General features: G+C 39.5%; 1 protein-coding gene across 1 annotated transcript in view; it reads left to right on the top strand.

The window, feature by feature from the left end:
• Positions 1-25361, top strand: part of LOC121978719 (BAG-associated GRAM protein 1-like) — a 96719-nt gene that overhangs the window by 65067 nt on the left and 6291 nt on the right. Inside the window, exons 8-14 of the mRNA XM_042531022.1 lie at positions 4107-4136; positions 4274-4373; positions 4474-4580; positions 8806-8949; positions 9017-9121; positions 13943-14089; positions 14196-14249. Of these exons, the coding sequence (XP_042386956.1) occupies positions 4107-4136; positions 4274-4373; positions 4474-4580; positions 8806-8949; positions 9017-9121; positions 13943-14089; positions 14196-14249 (687 nt within the window). The remainder of the gene's footprint in view (positions 1-4106; positions 4137-4273; positions 4374-4473; positions 4581-8805; positions 8950-9016; positions 9122-13942; positions 14090-14195; positions 14250-25361) is intronic.

Consider the following 25361-nt stretch of genomic DNA (forward strand, 5'->3'; position numbering starts at 1 on the left):
TCCATTAGTTAGTTATTAGCAATTTAGCCTCCCCCCCTAAGTAAAATAAAGAGCCTATTATCATGCTCCCCCTTGATTTTTTTTTTCTTTTATTTTTTTAAAGTCGAGCCTTACAAGATGTGTGGTCTTGGGAAGTATCCCCTCAGGTTCACCTTTGATTAAGAGGTTACTGCTAATACGAGACCGAATTCTTTCGGATGCGGGCTTAGCGCCTGATGCTAGATAAAGACTCGCAGGATAGTTTGCATAGGATGATGGAGTGGCACGGACATATGATTTCTTTAGATGTCCCAGTCCTAAGAAGGTATGGGTTCGAATGGTGTGGAAAACTTACTTGCAGCTTAGCCATGCTGCCGCTTGTTGGATGCTGGCCTTGAGGCATCTTTGCACTAAAAACAGGCAGAGTAGTTGGAGGATAAGTAGTGTGCATTTTGTCGACAGGTGTTGGAGATACCGGAGCATTTGATTTTTGGGTGCCCCGTATTTCTAAGTAATGGAGGAGGGTTAGAAACTGGTTTCATATATGATAGGAGATGTCCTCTTTCAGATGGGTTCTAAAAGTGTTTGAGAGATGCTACCATGGGAATAGGGTATTAACGAAGACTGACATTGTCTTCGTTAATACACTATGTATAGATAGTCAGAAATAAATCTATCTTTGAGGGTGTGCAATTATGTGTTGAGAGGATATTCAAGAGTGTGTGTATATGTGTATATAGGTGTTTAGGGGTGTACTCTAATGTGTCAGTCATGAGTAGCCACTATAGACCATTTTCTGTGCTCTTGAACTATGATATGAAATTTGTTCTTATCAAAAATAAAAAAAAAAAAACTAAGCACTAAGAAGTAGGTCACTAGAGCTAGTGGCCTGAAAGTGTAATGTCATCATTGAACATATGGATTAAAAGTCCCTCATCGATGGTATACAACAATATAGCACAAGTGCACAGATAAATATTGACTATAGGTGACTTTGGTATAAGGCTAGATTTAGAATTTTCACTTTTTAGTACTTTCTTTTATCCATTTAACATCTTTATTATTTTACTTTAATTTTTTTTTACTATAATTATCCTATTCTAACTTCACTTTTCATCAATTAGTTTAAACGACCAACCTAAACCAACCTTTTAGTATAAATTATATGAATTTAATGATGTTTCATCATAGGGTCTATAAATAAGAGCCAGCAATAGGAAAATTCAAGTCTCTATATTTAGATCAAGTAGTATAGAAGTCAAGTAATCTAATGACAAGTATCACTAAATTATAATTTAGAATATCCATTTTAATTTTTAAAAACAACGCTTTCCATCTTAACCCCTATATGAACCGACATGTGAACATAAAAGAATATTAATTTTTATCCACCAATGATTTAAAATGACAAGTATCAACTAAAGTATAATTAAATATCCATTATAGTTTTTAAAAACAACACTTCCCATCTTAAACCCTATATGAATCCACATGTGAACATGAAAGAATATCAATTACTTATCCCCCAGTGGTTTAATTATTTTTAAAATATATTTCATATTTTAGAATATTATTTTAGTTTGCTTTTCGAAAATAGTTATACAAACATATATAATTCATTTTATCTATTTATTCATGTATAAGGAAATATATATAGAAGTAAAAAGATAGATTTACCCACCTCTAAATATAGCCATAAACTCTCGAATGTTAGCAATTAATGAACTCCAGTTGAACTCATATCTACAAATACAATATGGAAATAATTTAGAATTTAAGATAAATATCCAATAATAAGAGTGACACAAAATTGGATTAAAAGCTCAAAGTCGATAGATCAAATTTTGATCTCCTACAACCTCGGTTGGTCGTCATGAGGGCCACTGCGATATCATGGCCATTCGCACGTTTATGGAGTTTTAACGAAAAGAATCGCAAACTATTGCTGCCCAATCCTCATTAGTCATCGACAAACACTTCTCTTTGATTTTTGTTTGTTCGTTTTTATTGGCTCCATGCTGAATCCGATGTCATGTCAGTTAGCAAACGAAATGATAAATTTCTCCCATGTTGACCAACATGACATAAAACTTTAAACAGTGGGACATAACACCATGGTTTGAAATTTTGTATCATGCCAAGCAAAATAGTCGAAACGTATTATTCCGATAAATCACCAAAACTCGATACCACTCAGCACTAAGGTTTAAAATCTTGAGTTGTGTCATAGTTTCAATCTTTGACTAGATCGATTCATTGATGCATGGTCGCGGTTACAGATTGGAGGTTAAAGAAAGAAGGAGATGAAATAAAGGAAGATGACATTGTCTGTGCTGAGTGGTATTAAGTTTTGATAATTTAATGAAATGATATGTTTCTATGATTTCGCCCAACATGGTACAAGATTTAAAACATACTCAGCACGGACAATGTTTCCTTTCTTTACAATATCTCTTGTCATCTTTAACTTCATTACATGACTAACACCATGCATTGAAATATCGACACGATACTGAAACAGTACAATTTCACTTAAAGACCGAAACTTTGACAAGGCTCGAGATTTTGAACTTTGCATAACACTATGTCTAAAATACTAAGATGGGACTAAACTTGCTTCAATACTCCTATTAGTACTAGTACCTTTAACACTTACCACCTCTTGCAGACACATCTAAGCACTTTGATTATAATATTGTTAATTTTTTACTTCATAGTAACCCATACACCGTAGAATTTCCTTAACCATTTTCCTCTTATACATTGATTTCACGGTACAACAACACCGTATATGGATCCTTCCATGTCATTGAGCTTTACCCTCTACTATATCATCTATATTTAAATAAATTTTATCTTATTTTATTGTTGCTCATCAAGTTTTTTTTGGTCTTCCTCTTTCTTGTTTGATGTGCATATTTGTCATAGTTTCACATCGCCTAACTGGAACATTTATTGGTCATCTAAGTACATGTTTATATCATCTTAAATATGTCTCTCAGAGTTTTTTCTCCCTGACTTTCACTCTAATGTTTTCATTTTTATCTTGTCCATCCTTGTATGTCCACACATCTACCTTAAAATTCTCATTTCTGTAACTCTCATCTTCTACTCATGTGCTCGAGTCATAGCTCAATATTCAGCTCCATATAACATAGCAAATCTAATTGCTGTTTTGTAGAACTTCTCTTTAAATTATAGAGGTACTTTACTATGGAACACTCGACGCTCTCCTCCATTTTAACCATCCTACTTGTATTATATGTAAGACATCCCTCTCAATCTCTCTATCCTTTTACAAAAAATATCCTAAATACTTAAAACTATCAATTTCAGACAACTCGTCATCTTCTATCTTAATATTATGTCATTATGTCTAATATTACTAAACTTCAATTCTATATATTCTGTCTCTACTCTACTAAACCTAAAACCTTTCACTTTCAATATTTCCTATCAAGATTTGAGTTTAGCATTTACTCCTTCATATGTCTTATCAACAAAATAATATTATTTGTAAACAACATGCACCATGGTACCATGTCTTGGAAGTGTGAGTTCGTCCATGATTAGTGTAAAAAGATATGAACTTAGAGTTGATCCTTGATTTAACCCTATTTTTATAGGAAATGCTTCGGTTAATTTGTTTGAAGTTTTCACTCTTGTCGTTACACCCTCAAACATATTTTTAATTAGTTCAATATATGTTACGCTAACACCTCTCTTTTTTAGAATTCTCCATATAATTTTTCTTGGCACTCTATCAGCTTTTTCTTGGTCAACGAATACCATATCTAGATTTTTCTTTTATTCCCGAAATGTTTCAATTGGTTGCCTGAAAAGATGTATAGCTTCTATTGTCAACTTCTGAGGCATAAATCTAAATTGATTTTAGATCAGTTTCCTTCCTTAACTATTTCCCTCTTATACATTGATTTCACGATATAGAGGCAAAATTGTGACATTGTTTCATTTGTAGGATATTCTCCTTTTATCTCCATTGTTGTTATTTTTCTTTTGAGTAACTGAAAATCCACATTAACAACATCGCATTTGCATAAGTATCCTTTACTGAAAAATAAGTTTTAGTAATAGGTGTTCTCATCTTTTAACTACTGACTTTCTAGGTGGTTATTCCCTTTGGTGATATCTATGAGGTACGATGATTTTTACTCTGCTTTTTCTGTGCTTCTATGTACGTTATTATAGTTGGTACCTCCTTTTTTGTTTATGCATTAGATTCACTGAGTACGCTTAGAATGCTTAACTTTAAACTAATGTTGTACAACTACAGATGCAAACGAGCCAGCATGCTTGTATAAATCCTGCAATCACAATAATTCTTCAGAATGGTTCTGGTGGACATGGTGTACCGCCATTAATAGGTCCAAGTGGTAAGATGTTTCTTTCTAGTATCCTTAGTTTTTGACAATATCCAAGTGTGATGTAAAGATTAATGTATTTATGCAGAATTCACAAACCACTTGTTTTCAGGTAGAGTCAGATATAAATTTGCATCATTTTGGAATAGAAATCATTCATTCAGAGCTCTGCATCATACACTAAAAATTTACCGAGCATGGGTGGAAGCTGAAAAGAAGGTTTCTACTCCATTTGTTGTTTTAGTTGATAATTCTTGATACTGAAGATACTATTTTTTTTTCTTTATTTTTTTTGTCTTAAAAGTATTACAGGATAAAGATTCAAATATTAGTATGGCCCTTTGAGTCAAAATGATTCATTTAGTTAGATTCAAACATGAGAGGGTGCTTGTGAAAGAGTTATTTGATTAAAAGAAGATAGCATTATTCAATCAAACATAAGCTAACCTGGGACCTTGACCGGTTGCCATATTAGAAGCAGAAAGGTTTCTTTTTGTACCTTATGATAAATATAGTAATAATGATAATGAACTCTTTCCATGCCCCAAACTGAATAGGGATGCACCACTTGCAAGTTGCTGCAAAAGTTACCATGGAAGTAGTTGTAAAGGTTAAGTGAGTAGCCACAAAATATGTCACAACCCCCGCTTAGATGAGAGAGGTCCATTAACTGAGCTTGTAACTTCTCAGGCTCAATCACTAGCCTAAAATGCTTAAGCTAAGGTAATAGTACATTTAAACTTACAAAGCTTCTTCATTATCCCAACAATTCACCATGTGAGACTAAATTGGTGTGTTACAATCTCCCCGACCTAAGGCTTCAAAACCCAAACTCTAGCTCATAGCCCAGAATAATCCTACTTTTCAGCATATGAGGCCCAATGGCAGCTACACCATTACACAAATAATTGATTCTGACAATTCACCATGCCAAAATTAAGTCTACTGTGGTGGCAATTGTTATGACACACGTAGATGAAAGAATTGACCTATTAACTTGTCAACCCAGCCACTGGCCTAGAATTCTTAAGCCATGTTAATAGTAGCTATCTTATTTAAGCTTATAAAAGTCTAGGTGTTAGAAAATTGAAGGAAATAGACAACTTAGTAAAATTTGAAATTAGCCATTATGTTGAGGCAATAGGGACAATGCAATATACTTGAGAGGCTAGAAAGTAATGGCATAGTCATATGTATAGTAAAGAGATGTCAGAACTTCTACTAGCATAGTGCCAATAAAACGTTTATCAATCACAATGAACATTGGGAGGATGTGAATCCGCCCACAACATAGACACTAGACGCATCTAAAAGAAACCAAAATTCTCTGTGTGCTTATCATGAATGCAGGATGTTTTCTTGCATGGGAGATCTATAACTTTTGGAACTAAGCCTGATAAATAAACTGAATAGTTTTGAATCCCATCTTGGGTTGGATAGGCAAGCATGTGGTATCATTGGATATATGCTGGTAGGTACAATATTGTTGACTCAATGATGTTTCTTGCTACCAATATGGTAGCTGTTACAGGGGTAATTTTCAGCCTTCAAAAATTCCCTGTGCGGCAATCAAGGCCCACACTTGACTCAGCCTTCCAACGAATGCACCATCCAGGTGCAAAGGATGCCCAATGCAAAGGCACAACAAAAGCCACAAGTAAGCAAACAACACCAACAAGTACAAGAAAACTCCCAACCTTTATTATCTCAATAACAAAGGAATACAAGTGGAACAATATAGAATTTCTTACAAATCGCTCATGATTTGCCCATACAAATCCCTCACGATCTTGCTCACAATTCTTCACGATTCGCCTAGATAAATCCCTCTTGGACTTTGCCTAGATTTTGCCCATGATTTGCCTCTCTGCACCCTCCCGTTGCCAATGACCCACCTTGCCTATTTATCATGCATAGGCATGCGGTTACAAGGGAAGTGACATGGTAGTTGCCCCAAACACCAATGTCACATGTACAAAACCGACTCAACTTCAACAAAACTGTTTTGTCCACATGTCTTGGCTGCATTGGCACCATACCAAGTGGCAGCCTGCACACCTTGTGCTTTGCCCCATCATCATGCTGCATTAGTCCATGCCAAGTGTTAGCATGCGTAGCTTGTGCTTCGCCACATGGTTCTGCTCCATTGGTCCACGCCAAGTGTCAGTTTGCATGCCTTGTGCTTGACCACGGTCTGGCTTCTTTGGAACCACATACAAGTCTGTATGTCCGCAATGGCTCTACTTTTGTTGCACCACGGACAAGTCCATTTGTCTGCCTAGTGTTCGGTCCATGGCTCCGCTTCTTTGACCTGGGCCAAAGTCTGTATGCACGCTAAGTGCTCGGCCCACGACTCCATTTCTTTGGCACCACGGACAAGTCCATCTGTCTGTTCCTTTGGCACCATAGACAAGTTCATCTGTCCGCTCCTTTGGCACCATAGACAAGTCCATTTGTCCGCTTCTTTGGCGCCACGGACAAGTCCATATGTCCGCCCAGTGTTTTCCATAATCTAAGTCTTTGCTTTTGCTTGACTTGGGGTTAGGCAGCCATGCACGCTGCCACACCTTTGTTGCTGCTTTGCATGCCTAGCATACATGCCTTGCTTGCATAATCACCATGTCTGCTCTTGCATGGCTGGTGCTTTGGACAGCAATCTGCGCACTGGCACAATTCTCCACTGTTTGGTATGCCTTGTGCACATGCCCTGCTCGGGAGATTGCCAAGTTTGCCCTATGCATGACTTGGGCTTGGGCAGCACCCTGCGCACTGTTGTATCCGCTACTTTAGTGTGCCTTGTGCACAGCCACGCCTGAATCATTGCCAAGTCTACAAGACTTGGGCTTGGACAATCCTATGCTGCCACTCCGTTGCTTGGCATGCCTTGCGCACATGCTTGGCCCGCTGGATTGCCAAGTCTTTGCCTTTTGCATAACTTGGGTTTAGGCAGCCCCATGCTGTCTTCCACTATTTGCTTGGCATGTCTTGTGCGCATGCCACGCCCGCTTGTTTGCTGAGTCTTTGCCTTCTGCATGACTTGGGGTTAAGCAACCCCACGCTGCCGCTCCGCTGGCTACTTAGCATGTCTTGCGCACATGCCACGCCCGTTGGTTTGCTAAGTCTTTGTCTTCTTCATGACTTGGGCTTAGGCAGCCCCATGCTGCCACTCCGTTACTTGGCATGCCTTGAGCACATGCCAGGCCCGCTAGATTGCTAAGTTTTTGCCTTCTGCATGACTTGGGCTTAGGCAGCCCTACGCTGCTGCTTCGTTGGCTGCTTGGCATGTCTTGCGCACATGCCTCACTCGCTGGGTTTGCCAAGTCTTCCTCCCGCAAGACTTGGGCTTGGACAGTGCCCCGCGCACTGTCGGTTCACTTCTTGGCATGTCTGTGCACATGTCAGGCCTGCTGGTATGCCAAGTCTGCCTCCTGCAAAACTTGGGCTTTGGACAACTCAGTGCTACCCGAATTCCTTGCGTCTAGCCGAGCCACCAAGTTAGGGGGCTAACAGTAGCCAACCTGTAAAATGAACACAATTGTAATGAAGGAAAGCTTTCAATATTCTTGGGGATATATCATATACTGCTGGGCGTAAGATAGTCTCTATCTTCCATTATCGTACCTGACCCCAAACCAAATAGTGATACAAGTATGAATCAATGATGTTGATCACTGGGAATAAGTAAAATCTTGCTTGTAATCATTTTTTGTTGCCCCGTGACTTTATGTCTGTAGTAGATTGAACACTTTTCAAATTCCTCCCATGGTAGTTCTTGTCGTAATGTATTCAGTCTGTATATATCCACGTCTTAAGAACCATCATACTTTATAATCATCTTTCTGCATTTCAAATATTTTAATAGCTACCTGTAAGATATTGCTTATCTATGCTTCCAGTTAGCATAGATCCAACCTTTACGCGGCTTACCATACAGGAGCAAGGTTTTAAAACTTCCATGCCATTCGAGTATTGAAAACTATAAGCATTACAGAAATTATAGATGATGAGTTTGAGAGAAATTTTATAGATTTGAGGGTCTTTTTTGAGTGATTTGAAATTTGGCAAGTTAGTGCAGTGGGACCCTTATATAGGAGCTCCCATCGGCTTATGGAATAGCTACCACTAGCCATAAAGTAACTAGCTGCTGGCCAAGCTAGAATGGCCCAGATTACCCAGTCACTAAGGCTTTACTGACAATTATTTGTGATATAAATGACAGAAGATATTATACGATGCGGTATAAGTTATTCCCCAAGCATATGGAGCATTTGTACAGTTAGTCACATACATAGGTGTACAGCTCAGAACCACATGGTAGGCAGTCATCAAATCAGATCCTGAGAGTTAAATGTGGTTTGATGTTTTACTATTTCAATTGACATTTTATACTTCTAGTGATGTGAAAATATTTAAGAACTTGGCTCATTTGTATTATTTGCAACAGGATAAAGTGAAATCTGCACAGGGTGTACGCAGCAATTCTATCCCAATTGACAAAAAGTGTACAAGCAAAGTTCATCGAAGTATTGCCAAGGCTAATGAGTCACAAGCTTTTGTCAATGAAAAGATTCTAGTTTGCTCTATAAAAGTAAGCATAAGATAGACCTATATTAACTTTTTTGTATTGATAACTAATAGTGCATCTTCATCTCCAGGATAATTTCCCCTGCACTGCAGAACACTACTTTACTTTGTTGTTAAGTGATGATTCAAAGTTTTTCAAAGAGTTTCTGTTGGCAAGAAATGATGCCGATATATGTGTAAGTGTTTGAAAATGTCATTGCAGCTGCTATCCACATAAGCAGAGTAAATGGAGTGCATTATCCAATTTCTTATTTTCTTTGCCGGTTCTCTATGCCTAGATTCAATTATTTCCTAGTTATCTTATTGTGCATATTAATTGTACTTCTTTATTAAGAGAAGAATCATTATCAATGGATTGGAAATAATAGGTCTGCGGATGAATAAATTTTATTAGACACTGTTTTAGCTAACTATGAGATATATCTATGTTTGCGTTCATAGCAAATGTGCATCATTAGGCAGTCTTTTTAACCAAAACTTCACATACCACAACTTGTCATCCAAAAAATGCATGAGAGACCAGCTTAGGAGTTATATATTTTCAAGTTTGTTCTTATTTGATGCAAATCACATGGTGAAGATTTGGGAAGTATTCTAAGAAAAATAAACTTTGAAATCAAAATACTTGATGACTTTTCTCTGATCATATTTTAACTCGTTGACCAAGTTTGAGTTTTTTTGATATGGATACATCATGCTTTTTGATCAATCAAAATCCATGTATTGCTATCTATGACCATGCCTATGGTAGACAACACGTCTCACATTGCATTTTGAGGTTGTTCAATCACTACCTGTGGATTGGGTCTGCATCATCCATCACGTGCTCAAATTATGCAATGATGGAGTTCGCCACTTATAGAGTGGAATATATCTATGCATGCATTGGTCATATGCTAAGTAGCATGAGATTCATGTGCATTGGTAGATGAAGACAACAAATGTGCTACATTGGACCAGTTCATACACACTTCAGCGCTCACTACAAGATGGGATCCACGCATATAGCAACCATGCTTGATCAATTGTCATGTAGACCTAATCCACAAGTCGATATTACAAGTTGACGTGACGTAATGTAGATCATGTCTACAAGCACACAACAATGGCACACATAGAATGCATTCAAACGATGTTAAAATGTTAAATATGATATCCAAGTCCATAGGACTGTGGCTTCTTTTCAAATTTCAGAATGCTGAGGACTATGATAGAGTATTGCGTGGAGGACCGTTCATAGTGTTCGGATGCCCTGTATCTAAAGTCACTCCCTATGGGGTTTTTCTTTTAATGAGAGGAGCTTCAACGGTTACTGGTCTGGGTGCAAATATCTAACTGATGTGGTAACCGCAAAGTGCACAATTATGTCGTCAAGTAATAAAATATTGATCCACAGGGGGTTGTTGATTAAGCACTAGTTGAGTTTGCAAAGCAAGTTATCTAGAAAGTTGAATTTGTGTGTGATCACGAGAACAAGAGAGAAAGGTTTGGAAGAGAGCCTAGAGCAGAGGTGGTCAAGGGAAGGCGAGTGGTCAAAGGGAGAAACTGAATTGGGGGATGATTCTAGGATTTTGGTTTCACTACAATGATTGTAAACACCTAATCTATGTTTGGTTTCCTATCCTCAATGGTTATTTGTGTAGGTAAACTATCCTATGGTATCCGATGTGAACTTTTGGGACTACAATAGTATATCTGTTCCAATTCATCGTCTACTTTTAGAACGATAGAGCTGATGGATTGCTTTCTTAAGGAGATCCCTGACATGTGATCCCATAAACCTTGAGTTGCCTTCTCTTACTGCATGGCGACGAATTGGAACTGATCTATTAAGATCTATGATAGTCTATTGTTTCTCGTGGCATACCGATCTACTTTCGTAGGCGACTCTCCACGTCTCGGATTTCTACAGCTCGAACGATTGGATTATCCTTTCAGTTCATCCCCGCACCTTATGGGATACGAATCTTATTCTTTTGGCATCAAGATCGTGCGTACATAGTAGACCCGGACACAAATGCACATGTCATTGGATAAGAAACATTCAAACTCAATAAATTTAACAAAATAATGTTTACATATCAAAAGGGCTAGTCTCTAACCCTAGAATCAAGAGAACTACTTCATAGCAAAGGAATTACAAGCCAAAGATACTGAGAAAATCATTCTTACAATCCAAAACAGAGAATAAAGAGAAAGAAATGCTTAGTGAAAAGATTGACGGTGTCTTTAGAATGAGGTTCCTTGCTTTGGAGGTGGATGAATTGTCACGGCGACCCTTAGATACTGGCTATAGGGTTTCCCCTAGAAGGGGAAAACCATCCCAAGAAAGGTTTCCTTCACCCTTTTATACCTTCCCAAATTGTCTAGATCTGCTAGATTTGTTAGGCTCCGCCAAAATTGGTTTTTCACCCCTTAGACCTGATATTCTCGGGTTGGACCTTGAAGCAAACTTGTAGAGCTTGAGATTATCTACATTTTGATAGGTCACATGACCCATGGCTCAGACAAGTCGAAAGTTATAATCGTTCGAAGTTTGGTCTGCAATTTAGGTCGAAGGTTGACACAACCATGGCTTCCGGCAGGACCTGGCCTTGGTTAACATTGGAAAGACCAGAATTGACACAGTTATGCCCGCTAGCACGACTGAGCCATGGTGGAAGTTGTTCGCTCCATTTTAGCACTGTTTTGTGCCCAATTTCTTCCATATGAACACGCTCGTGTCATGGGACACGGCTGGAGTGTGTTTCTTGATTAAAACTTTATTTTGATGGTATTTTGAATCCCTATTTCTTCCCGAATGCTTCGTGTGTTGGCTTGATGATGAGGCTTAATGATGAGGCATGGCCACTCAGTGTTGAACCTTTTCCCACTTCATTTTTCGTCTTTCTTGGCCATAGGAGTACACCCATGTCATCGAACATGGCTAGAGCATGCTCCTTGCTTCAACTTCACGTTCCAAGAGATTTATATTCCATTTTTGCTCTGAAAACACATTCTATCAATGAAAACAAGAAAAAAGCAATTCTCCGAACTAAAAGAGTAAAAGTAATGAAATCACATAGAAATAGGGTGTGTGAATGCAAATCATGCTCATGAAATGCAACAAGATATGTGCTAAATGATGCTTAAAAATAGATATAATCTACACACATCACTAACCTGCCCTTGGAATGCTGGAATGTTCATGCACTGAGTAAATTGGCATGGTCGGCCCTTATTCACTGACCAATTGACGAGGCAATGGGGTCGTATCAACTATGTGCGTGTGTTGGTGAAGGTTGATATCACAAAAGAACCGTTGGATATTCTCCCTGCAATCCTTCCAGGTGGCGTGGAGGTAGGATCTTCCCCTTCATTTTGAATCTAAATTAAAGTTTTGTTTAAAATGTCAACGTATGGACCACTATCACACACAATGTGAAGGGCAACTTCCGAAGGTAGTCTTGTGTCCCTCTTCAAGGTCTGAGAACTTCGCCACATGGTGCAACTGAGCTAAAGGAAAACGCAATTGGATGGGCAGGCCAGATCTACTGAAATAGTGTGTGCTGCTGATCAGTCATTGCCTAATTTGGTGACTGAAGGTGATGAACGTTTGCACATAGAAGGGAGCAGGAGCTGTACATAATACAGTGATGACAGAGCCGGTTGAGGCCAACCAAATATCAGAACTAGTAATGAAAGGGGCGCTTCAAGCTCATACGGATGCTACTGCTATGTTGGATGTGGAAACTCAGAAAGTGGGAACCTGCTGTGAAATCAGTTATGATGGTGTTAAGGAGAAATGGGAAGTCCAATACAAGAGGGGTGGACACAGAAAGAAAAGACAGGACGCTACTCTAGTAGAGAAGCAACAACTGTAGCCCTTGCCGATCGTCCCATCTTTGCCAGCACCTACTCAGCAGCCTATTTGACCCAGCAAGGGAAAGGCTCTAGCCACAGTAGCATCAGTACAGGTGGATGGTAAGAAAATTGCAGAGTCTGAAGTACATAGTTCTGCAGGGACATCCTCTAGGGGAGAAGATGCAGCAGCACCTATCAGAGGAGGGAGAAAATCAAGCATTTCTAGACGGTAAAAACCATCTCAGACATGATGAAGGTCGGCTCGTGGAATATTAGAGGCCTTAACAAAGGCCTCAAGCAGAAAGGGGTGGAAAACCTCTTTCAAATGGATAAACTAGCTGTTTTGGGTGTTTTGGAGACAAAACTCACGGATGCAGGTTATCAGAAATTGAAGTCTCAGAGGTTCCAACAATTCCAGGTGGAACAACAGGTTATTTCAGATGGTAGAAGTCGAATATTATTGGTGTGGGACGACCATAAGGTCAATTTGGAGGTGTGTGAATGGCATGAATGCTCTGCCTCTGTGATCACCAGAACAGGAGGGGGAGATAATGCGACTTATAAAATGCTCAATCCCAACCTAACATAACCTAGTCAATTGAACCCATTTAATAAAACCATTGAAACCAGTTTGATTTAGTCCAAAATGGGTTCATCCCTAGAACATCCAATTTAACTTCAATCCAGACCTAGTTTAAGCCCAAAAGAATTAAATCAAACTAAATCACACCAACATTCTAAAACAGCCTATGTAATCACAAATAACTACAAAAATCAAATAAAAAGTGTTATATTAGCTTTTAAATAACTGGGTTCAGCCATAAAACTCCCAAAGTCTTATTAAATCACAATTTACCCCTATCTATACCTATTGAAATTAAAATTTCGAGAATATAACAACTTGTACATTGGGAGTGACCTGAAAGAGCTAGAATTTGATAGCTCAAAACTCTTAAACTCTGAGACAGATCTTTGTTTGATGCTTCTCTAACTACATTTTAGTTAATTGGTTGTGCGTTGGCATTTTGGCATGGGAATGACTGATATATCAACTCATCTGTATTGTCTATGATTAATATTTAACCACAGAATACTTGTTTGACTAGTTTAATTATTTGTGGAAGATATGAAAATTTTATATGTGATATTACCAGTTGGGCTATTGGCACACTTCAGATGAATATGAGGGGATAGTCCGTGAAGTAACTTTTAGGTCACTATGCCACAGTCCATTATGCCCACCAGATACTGCTGTCACCGAGCGGCAACGTGCATTTCAGTCATATGATAATACAAGCTTGGTGTGTGGTTTGATGCTAATTTATTACCTTTCTATTTTTCTTATAAGTTTTTATAACCACCTAATATCTTTTCTAATTTTTTTAATTCAATATTTCCATTTTCTAGGTTTTTGAGACTGTACAGAAAGCTCATGATGTTCCATTTGGATCTTACTTTGAGGTACTTCTGATTTAGTGACATAATTCTGACCATTATATTTTTTCCATCTGTACACTTTACGTATTTAGACTACCAGATTGAGGCAGAAATATTGAGATTTTTTTATTAGTACATGCCATTCAGGAGTTTATTTGTGTGTTTGGTAAGTTGTGATGGTATAACATGATCTTATTTTATTCATTATTAACAAGAGATAAGTCCCCTTGAGGATTAGAACAATATAGTGAATACCCTGTAAGATATGACATATAAGAGATTCATCTTAGTGTACCTAGGGTCTTCTATATCAATGCAATATATAAGAGAGCAGAGAAGGAAAGGTCTAGGATAAGAGAATTGAAATGAATGACGCTATATAGTAGATGATGAAGAGTATAGGAAGTGGGAATAAACGGGACAATCAAAATGGATGGTGGGAACTATGAGCTTTGGTGATGGATTTGGCAATTTAAAGAGTGATGGACCTAGCAATTGAGCTGATACCTCTCAGCCCTGGAATGGGAACTTGTTCTGCAGATGATCCTTGTAGATGGGAATCTTCTCTAAGAGTTGGTAGGTGGCTGGACTAGATCTTGAAGCTGGATTAAGGTTTGGCAATGGAGTTGAAGGGGATTTTCAGTCACCTGGGCAAGTTCATTCTGATCATGGAGAGAATGAAGTGGATTTATAATTCAGCTTCCCTAGTAGTTTGCTCATGGTTTCAAGTGCCAATTTGTATCAATCGGCATGACCAAAATAAATTGTTCTGATCACTAACCAGGAGTAAATGCCTCCGATATTCAGATTCGCCAGTTACCCCTCATACCTGTTTCTCGGTCACCTAGGTGAGGACGAGGACCCCGCATTGTGTGGAGTTAGTAGGTGTCTGAACTAGGTGTTGGAACTGGATTGAGATTTGTCAATGGAGTTGAAGGGGATTCTCAATCGCCTAGGCAAGTTTATTCAGATCATGGCTTCAAATTTGCTGTGGTCTCGTGGAGAGACTGAAGTGGATTCAAAATTTAGCTTCCCGAGTAGTTTGCTCATGGAGTTCAATGACATTGTTCACCCTACATCGTGTGGAGTTCAGTGACATTGTTCTCCAAATGTTCCTAGTGGATGGGAGTCTTCTCTGAGAGTTTGGTAGGTAGCTGAACTGGGTGGTGAATCTGGATTGAGGTTAAGCATTGGAGTTGAAGGGGATTCTCAGTCACCTGGTCAAGTTTATTCTGATAATGGTTTCAAAATTTCGGTGGTCATGTGGAGAGAATGATGTGGATTCATAGTTCAGCTTCCTTGGTAGTTTTCTCATGGAGTTCGGTGACATTGCTCTCCAGATGATCCTAGTTGATGGGAGTCTACTCTAAGAGTGGGTAGGTGACTGGACTAGGTGTTGGATCCAGATTGAGGTTGGGCAATGGAGTTGAAGGGGATTCTTATTCACCCGGGCAAGTTTATTCTGATCATAGCTTGAAAATGTTGTGGTCTTGTGGTTTCTGTCAGGATCAATGTAATAGTGACCAGATAGCTAGAGGGGTAATAGCACTTGATCTGAAAAATGCAAAACTTTCTTTGACAAAACCAAATGTAAAAAATAAGTGCAGCGGATATATTAGAAATATATAGCAAGAGAGAAAAAAAAGCAAAGTGCTCAAAAAAAGTTTACGTGTTTTCAAACCCTGATTCCTACTTTACAGCTTATGGACTCTAAAGGTGAGCTATCCCTAACATTGCCACAAATTTCCCTCTTATCAGAGATGGATTATACAAAATATATAAAGCAAAAAAAACACAACAGTTGAGTATAAAAAGAGATAAGAACTTAGAGGTATAAACCTAGTCCTCAACATTAAAGACTTATAAAATAAAACATGGCTTTGTAGAGCCGAGGAATGATTTGCGAATTATGGCTTTGTTGTTATCTTCCTAGCTCATCTTGCCCCTCTATTTATAGCCTTCAGTCCATGCTCAGATAATCATCATTGCTATCACTTACCAAGAGATACCCCACTTGGTGATAGTAGTGTGGAAACGAAGGAACCAAGAGTATAAATAGATACTAATTCATTCAAGATAACCAAGAAATTTGACAATGTTTATATATATTGATGCGGAGGTAATTGGAGGGTGTCACATGGTTAAGACGAAGTCAATAGTCTTGCTGAGGTGGGGTCAAAGTCAATAGAGAAGTCAGCTCCCCGACTCCATGCTGTTCCCGACTTTGGATCGTTCTCGACTCCATGCCGCTCCCAGCTCCATGCAATCTTCGTATTCGTACCGTTCCTGATTCCACTAGCGACGCATATAGTTGTTGCTCATGGAAGTTACGGAGAACGTAGTCGTTTTCTTCAGGGAATGTGAGAAAATACAACCATTTATTCCAGGAAACGTAGGTAACGTAAGAGGGAATCTCGGAACACGTGGAGGAGGTGAAGGTGCAATCATGGTGGCAAAAGGCGACTACGCTCGCCCCAGCGCCCTGCCAATCCGTCCTAGGATCAATACGGAGGAGGTAAATCACGGGTGGTTACTAGCCCTTAGAATAGTGACTGACGCATGAGGGAGGCATTTCTATGTCGAGATTCGAACCCTAGACCTTATGGTGGAAGCACCTCATGCGCTAGCCACTAGACCGTCCCGAGGGGACACGTGAAGGCGCAATCACAACTCTATAAAAGGTCACCTGCTCTTGCAAGCGCAGGTACGCGCATACACACCTAGACTTCGAGAAAACCCTAAACTACTATTCTGCTTCTGCTTCACTCCCGGGTTTGAGACTTACTTGAATGTCGAAGTGTCTGCATTAGAACCCCTGACTGTTATTCTAACCTTCTCGTTCTCTTCCATTCGGGCTTTAGCAAACCTCTTCACCCATCCCTGTTAGACTTGGGAGATTGGCGACTTGGTCAATATTGACGTCAACTCACTGGTGGCTCGTTCGTTGGCAATCTCAGGCACGATCAAATTTGGCGATGTCCGTAAGAACACTAAGTTAAGACTTGAACTAAGATGTTGAGATGGATGACACCGGGAGGCCCAACGTCGTCACCATGGCAATGGACGATTTCAACATGCTAGTTGCTGCCACAATGCAGGCAGTATTGCAAGGACAACTCCAACAACCGGCACCGCCAACACCCAACCCTCCATCGTTCAAGATGTCGCCCCAGTCGGTTGAAGCGCCACGACCGACTCATCAAAAGTCACGAGTCGGAACGCCTTCGGCTGCGATCACTGCTACAATAGAGACATTGGCTATGCAGGCGTCATCCTTGGAATCTTCGAGAGAAACTCCACATTGAGATCCTTAGAGGGGAAAAGCCCCCGCACTTAGCGAAACAAAGGCCTCATAGGGCCTTCCATTTTCAAAGAACATCCTTCAAGATGAATTACCATGAAACTTCCAAGCGCTGCAGATCGGGAAGTATAATGAAACAACTGATTCTGAAGACCATATTTATAAATTTGAAAATGCCTCTATGCTATATCAGTACACATGACATCAAATGCTGAGTCTCCTTGACGACTCTCTCAAGCTCTGCTCAAAGGTGGTTCAATTGTCACCCTGCTTGATAGGGAAGAGTTTCACCCTATAAACAACTCCCCGTATGGACTCATAGGGCATGAAGTGCGGCCGCTCGGCCAGATTGATCTCTTCTTTTTCTTCGAGGAATAACCGCTGATAAGGATATGATGTACGCCATTCATCATCGTAAATACAACCTCTGCCTACAACGTAATATTGGGAAAACCGGTGTCAAGTGTTTTGTAAGCAGCAGTCTTTACTTTGCATCAAAAATTCAAGTTCTCTGTGGAAGACCGAGTAGGAGAGGTGAAAGGGACTAGTCGGTGGGCAGAAAATACTACGCTGACATCAGTAGGACTGACTCAAGCAAGGCCCGCCGAACTCAGGATACCTCAGTGCAAGTTGTCCAGGAGATGTCGATGCCTCGATCGACAAAAGGCCAAGTAAACATACAGATTCATCCCGATCAACTGGAGGGGATCACCGTAGCTGTAGATCTCTCATTGGAACTCATACAAAACTTGATTTCATGTCTCATGCAACCATGAAATATTCGTTTGGTGGCTAAAGAAGTCATAGGGGTATCTCCAACTGTGATGCCCCATCGATTGAATACGCTTCCAGACATTGTGTAATGGCTCACCAATTGTGATCTCCAATTGTGATGGCTCACCAATAGCACTCTCGGCTGGGTGCTAACAAATCTGGAAGCCTTAAGGAGACTGATCAAATGGACCACTGAACTGAGCGAGTACGACATTCAATATCAGCCACGAACTGCTATTAAGGCTCAAGCTCTGGCTGACTTCCTGACTAAAGTTCCTAACCAGGAAATCGAAAAAACATGAAAAATTTATATGGATAGATTATTCACTCGGCAAGGTAGTGGTGGTGAGATATTATTGATATCCTCTCGGGAAGATGTGCTCCAACTCTCTATCTGACTCAACTTCTAATCATCCAACAACGAAGCTGAGTATAAGGGTTTGCTTGCAGGACTCCAGGCAACAAAGCAAGTTAGGGCTTCCCATGTTGTCATTCACTTGGACAAATGGCTGCTCATCAGCTAGAAGGAAGATTTGAGATCAAGAATGATTGATTGTGGCATTATTCGGAGATTTTTGAGAAATTGAAAATTGACTTCCAAGAGGTCACTATTTAGAAGATTTCCCGAGCTGAAAATCAAAAGACATGAACTAGCTAACTTGGCAAGTACACTTGCTACATGGATCCTAAATGACTCGGTGGCTCAGACTCTGCTGATTGCTCAAATCAATCAAGTATCAAGCCAGACTATGCTTGCTAATTGGAGGACTCCTATCATCACTTTCCTTGAACGAGATACTTTGACCGCTGATCTGGAACAAGCCCGACTGCTGAAGAGGAGAGCCTACTAATTCACTCTAATTGGTGATTTGTATATTGGCGAGCCTTCTCATGCCCCCTCCTCAAATGGCTTGACCCCGATTACATAGATTATGTCTCGAGGGAAATTCACGAAGGTATTTATGGAAACCATGCTGGGGATGAATGCTTGCTCGAAAGGCACTATTGACTAGGTATTTTTGGCTGACTATATAGGCGGATGTCACCCGGTTTGTGGGCTTGCACTCATTGTCAGAAGCATCAACACCTCTCTCACCTTCCGATTGAGTTCCTAAAGACCTCCATAATCTCTTACCCCTGTAATCAATGGGGCATGGATATTATAGGCTCCTTCTCAATTGAGCCTCAACAGATGAAATTTATTCTTATGGCAGTGGATTAATTTTCCAAGTGGGCATAAGCCAAAGCCAAAGCCTTAGCCCGAATAATAGAAGACGTCAAGAAGTTCCTATGGCAGAATATTGACTATCGATACGGACTACCTCGGAGGATCATCTTTGATAATGGTCGACAATTTTAGGGCTACAAACTTAAGGAATGGTCTGAAGGATTCGGTATCCAACAAGCTTTCACCTTGATGGCCTACCCACAAAGCAACGGGCAAAAAGAGTTGGTCAACCAAGAGATCACCCAGGGGCTCAAAATTAAATTGGATCATGTTAAAGACAGCTAGGTGGATGAATTGTCGAGCATCCTTTGGGTATACTGAACCACCCCTTGGGAAAGCATGGGGATGACACTATTCCACCTGGTTTACAGCAGAGAAATAGTCGTCTCTGTAGAAATTGGCGAAGAATCTACTCGACGAAGCACCTATGGTCTAGACAACTCCAACTAGCAGCTCCTCAACCTCAACTTAATCACCGAGACTAGGGAAAAAGCAGCTGCCCAACTCATATCATCCCAGCAAAGGATGTGTAGAGACTACAGCAAGCGAGTCATTCCTCGCACCATCCAAGTCAGGGACATGATTTGGAAGAAGGTCAAGCTTGTTAGAGATGCCAACAAGCTGGATTAACAATGGGGAACCCTTTCGGGTGATTCGCAAGCTGAGTTCCAAGGCAATCACTCAAGGCATATTGCCTGTAAGATTTGAACAACAAGAAACTCGATAGACTCTAAGCGCTAACCACCTGATGCAATTTATTGCTAAGCAGTTCACGTATCCTTTATTTATCTTTCATGCATTGTCGAAGTTTTGTACTTTCCCTATTTATCAATGAAAAAAAGTTCCTTTCCTTCCCCAAACTCCTCCGATTCGGATATAGTCGGAGTCGAGATCCAAGGCTCTATGATATCAACCTCCCCTTCGTATACAGGTTGAGCGTATATCGTGTCTCCATCGATAAATGTCATTTTCAGAGCCCAAACTCCCCCGACTTGGACATAGTCGGGTCAAGATCCAAGGCTCGACGATATCAACCTCCCCTTCATACAAGGGTCGAACACATATCGTGTCTCCATCGATAAATGCCCTTTTCAGGGCCTAATTTTCTTTACTTGGATATAGTTGGGGTCGCGATTCATGGCTTGATGATATCAACCTCCCCTTCGTACAAGGGTCGAGCGCATATCGTGTCTCCATCGATAAATGTCCTTTTCATGGCCCAAACTCCCCCGACTCAGACATAGTCGGGGTCAATATGCAAGGCTCGATGATATCAACCTCCCCTTCATACAAGAGTCGGGTTAGTTTTAATATAATCAACCAGGTTAAGTCAGGTCCTATGTATTTGATCCTTGTGTCTAAGTGTGCAAGAGCTTATGAACACAAGAAGTCAAACGGAAGACATAGCTAGCAAGAAAGATGGCTTGGGAAGGGAGTCGACGGGCTCAGTGTATTCGAAGGACAAAGTGCTGAGAAAGAGAACACTGGCAGACGAGAAGGACGTGCGTGGCGGTCCGAGGGATAAGAAACCGGGGAGGAAGGCTACTCGAGGAGAAGGTCGGAGTTGGGTTCGAGTGAGCTCAGCTCCGGTTAGCCGGAGCATCACCCAAGCGAAGAAAGATCTACTAAGGAGTTGATCTGCCTCTTGGAAAGCGCCTTCCATGGCTTGGAAGGTGCCTTCGATAAACAGTGTCGAAGGCGCCTTCCAGGCTGTTAAAGGTGTCTTCACTAGCAGTTAACCGAATATAAAATTTTATCTTCGGTGATAAAACTTAACTGATTGAAGGTGCCTTGAATCCTCTTAAAGGTATCTTCCACCCTCAGATAATATTTTCCAAGAGCTATAAAATGACCCCTGGAGTTAGGAAATATTCAACAACTTGAACAACAAGTCTTGTACTCTTTCTTAGTCATTCTTTTGAGTTGTCAACTTCTGTAAGAGGTTTCGCCGCCTGTAGCAAAGGAGAATTATAGTGGAGCACTTTCAAAACCTTAGATTAACCTAGGTTATAACCAAGTAAATTTTAGCTTTCTTACCTCTTTCTTTTAGTTGTTCATTTTTATGTTTAATATAATTATGCTACTAATCTAATTCGAAAGAACGAGAAGGGGTTAATTTTTATTTCAAGCAATTCACCCCCTCTTACCGGCCCCACTGCACCAACAAGCGGTATCAGAGCCAAAACGCTTTAGAAAGAACTGACTGCTGCTAAAGCAACGAGACGATGGCCGGTGCAAGTATTCATCCACCAAAGTTTGAGGGAGACTTCGCGCAATGGAAACGCCGGATGGAGTTATTTTTTAAAACGGATTTTGAAATTCTTTTAATTATAAAATATGATTTTATAGCCCCCAAGGACCAACAAGGAGCTGAAAAAGAAAAGTATTTATGGACAAAGAAAGAACAAGCTGATTTCGTGGTGAGCGGCAAAGCGAAGCTTTATCTGCCGAACGTTCTTCCACCCCATGAGGTCAATCGGATCGGCAGCTATGACTCCGCCAAAGAGCTCTATGAGAAATTCCTAGAATTTCACGAAGGGACTTTAAAAGCCAAGTTAGCAAGGTGGGACATCCTCCGAACTCAGCTAACAAACCTTCGGATAAACAATGGAGAGAAGGTAGCGCAAATTCAAACACGGATCAAAGAACTTATCACTCAGCTCAACAATCTTAGAGAATCGATAATGAATCAAGATTCAATCCGGTACGCGCTCAACGTCTTCTCGAGGAATCCAGAATGGTCATCTTTAGTAGATGCATACTACATCTCTAAGGACCTTGAGGTAAGTATACTGGAGAATTTATTTTCTACTTTTGAACTTTACAAAACTCGATGTGTAGATCCTAAAGAAATCAAAAAATTGAACCACAATCTTGCCTTGAAAGTAAAGAAGGAAGAACCAGACTTCAAAGCATCAATCAATGAAGAAGAAGCTGCCCTAATGGCAAGAAAATTTAATAAGTTTATTAAAACTAATAAATTTAATAAAATGTGGGCTAAGAAATAATCTCGGAGCAAAAGAAAGGTCCGATGGTACAACTGCCAAGAAGAAGGGTACATTAAGGACGATTGTCCTAAATTTAAGAACAAGAGCAAAGGACCAACAAAATCGAAGCTCAAAACCCTGAAGGCGACATAGGACGAATCATCGTCATCAGAATCAGAAGTTGAAAAATACGCCGGACTAGCCAATTTAGCGGACCACCATAAGCATCGATGAAGGGGGAGGATCTTTAGAAGAAAGCTGCGATAAAGGGGGAGCATCACACCACGAGGTAAGTGAGGTACATGCATTACCCCCCGAACAATCTTTTGAATTTATCAAGATGTTATCGAAGAATATAGTAAAACTAGAAAAAAAATGCTAAGATAAAAATGAACTTACCTAATTCATGCCCCTTAATAATGTATGATAATCTAAGAATAAAAAATGAAAAACTCAAAACACAAATAGAGAGACTAGAAAATGAGTATACATGTTTGAATTCAAATACTTTTCAAAAGTAAAAACTTAGAAATTATAATAGAATCAACTAGTACATTAGAAATCACCAAGGACAGATTAGGAAAATCCCTAGGCATTATGTACTTAGGTAGGAACCTATATTGGGCCCCTAAATCTTTTTTAGACTAAAATTCCCAAAAAAAATTTAATAAAATTGTTTTAATTAGAAAAAGTCTTTTTCAAGTAATTTTTTTGTTCAAATTTCTTATTCAAAATTTTTATACTAATAGAACAATAAACTTTCTGCTAGACTAAATATTTTCGAATTTGTTTGATCTATAATAAATTTGTTATGAATTAATTATTGAAAAGCTATTTTTAATGCTAAAAATTCATGAAAATCAAAATTTAAGAATTTCAATTTTTTCTATTGTTATACAGATTTAGAAAAATTAACAAAATTTTTAGATGTCAAAATATATTTTTAAATATTGGTTTTCTAAAAATAGGTTACTGTACTAAAATGATTTATTTCTGTTAAACTCCAAAATATTTTTTAGTGAAATTTTTATACTGATCTGACGTTGTTTGTTTGAGTTTGACAAAATTTTCAGAATTTTTCAAAATCAAGAAGTAATTTTTAACATTATTTTAGTCAAAATAGAAGGTTGATTGGTAAAATTCAGATATTCTTGAAAATAATTTCTGAAACAAAGTTACTTTACTGGATATTCTTTTACTAAACCCTCAGAAAATTTCTCAAATTTTTATAACTATTTTTCATATTTTTCTCTTTTTTTTATGCGATCAAAGGGGGAGAAATAAGTAAAAGTTAAGAGAAATTAAAGGGGGAGTTAGGATAAATTTTATAATTTTTATCCCTGTACTTATTTTGTTATTTTATAAACTTGGTTAATTCATTGCATTGCAATTTTTTATTATAATTGCAATTTACTATGTTATCTCATTTTTGTTTTAACCCTAACTTAACTTGGGTTGATGCATATAAACAATGGGAGATTGTAAGTACCCCGGATTAGTTTTGATATGATCAACTAGGTTAAGTCAGGTCCGGTATATTTGATCCTTGTGTCTAAGTGTGCAGGAGCTTAGGAAAACAAAAAGTCGAGCGGAAGACGCAGCTAACGAAAAGGATGACATGGGAAGGGAGTCGACGGGCTCAGTGCATCCGAAAGATGAGGTGTTGCGGAAGAATACATCGGCGGACGAGAAGGACGCGTGTGGCGGTCTGAGGGACGAGAAGCCGGGGAGGAAGGCTGCTCGAGAAGAAGGTCGGAGTTGGGTTCTGATGAGCTCAACTCTGGTTAGACGGAGCATCACCCAAGCGAAGAAAGATCTGCTAAGGAGATGATCAACCTCTTGGAAGGCGCCTTCCATAGCGTGAAAGGCGCCTTGAACCCTCTTGAAGGCGTCTTCCACCCTTGGATAAGATTTTTCAGGGGCTATATAAAAAGGCCCCTAGAGCTAGAGAATATTCAACAACTTAAACAACAAGTCTTGTACTCTTTCCTAGTCATTCTTTTGAGCTGTCAACTTCTATAAGAGGCTTCTTCGTTTGCAACAATGGAGAATTCTAGTGGAACACTTTCAAAGCCTTGGGTTAACAACCACCTAAGTTGTAACCAAATAAATTTTGGCTTTCTTACTTCTTTCTTTTAGTTGTTCATTTTTATGTTTAACATAATTATGCTACTAATCTAAATCGAAAGAACGAGAAAGGTTTAATTTTTATTTTAGACAATTTACCCCCTCTTACCGACCCCGCTGCACTAATAATATTAACCTCCCCTTCGTACAAGGGTCGAGTACATATCGTAGCTCCATCAACAAAACTCACCTGACTCAAACATGGTCAAGGTCAAGCTCAAGGGCTTGACGACTTCAACCTCCCCCTCCTCAGTTGGGATAGGACGTATAAGGTAACATCCACCTAATACTTATGATAGCATGTAAACCTACATGGAATGTAGGAAACAGGACAAATTTAACATTGTCCAATTTGGGCCTCAACCTACCCTCGACCAGGGTCGAGCACTTATCTTCTCATGGATCTATCCCTCGTCACCCTCTCCCATCGACAAGATTTCTATCTCTAGACTTCGCCTTGGGATAGACCTAGATTGGCATTATGATGGATCCAAATTCTCCTGGTCAGTTACTCGGTCGGTGACGGACGGATCTTTTATCAAGACGCTAGGCTATTAAGAAGTCGGAAGAGGGACAACAAACATTCCAAAAGCTTTTTTACATCAGGATGTTGATTACAACCATTAAGTTATCAACAAGCAAATGAAGGAACATCAAGTTAAGTCGGGTAGGTCTTCTTCCGGGATACTTTCGGTAATTTTGGATAAGTTGATGGTGGG

This window comes from Zingiber officinale, chromosome 4B, assembly GCF_018446385.1.
Source record: "Zingiber officinale cultivar Zhangliang chromosome 4B, Zo_v1.1, whole genome shotgun sequence".
Classification (NCBI taxonomy): domain Eukaryota; kingdom Viridiplantae; phylum Streptophyta; class Magnoliopsida; order Zingiberales; family Zingiberaceae; genus Zingiber; species Zingiber officinale.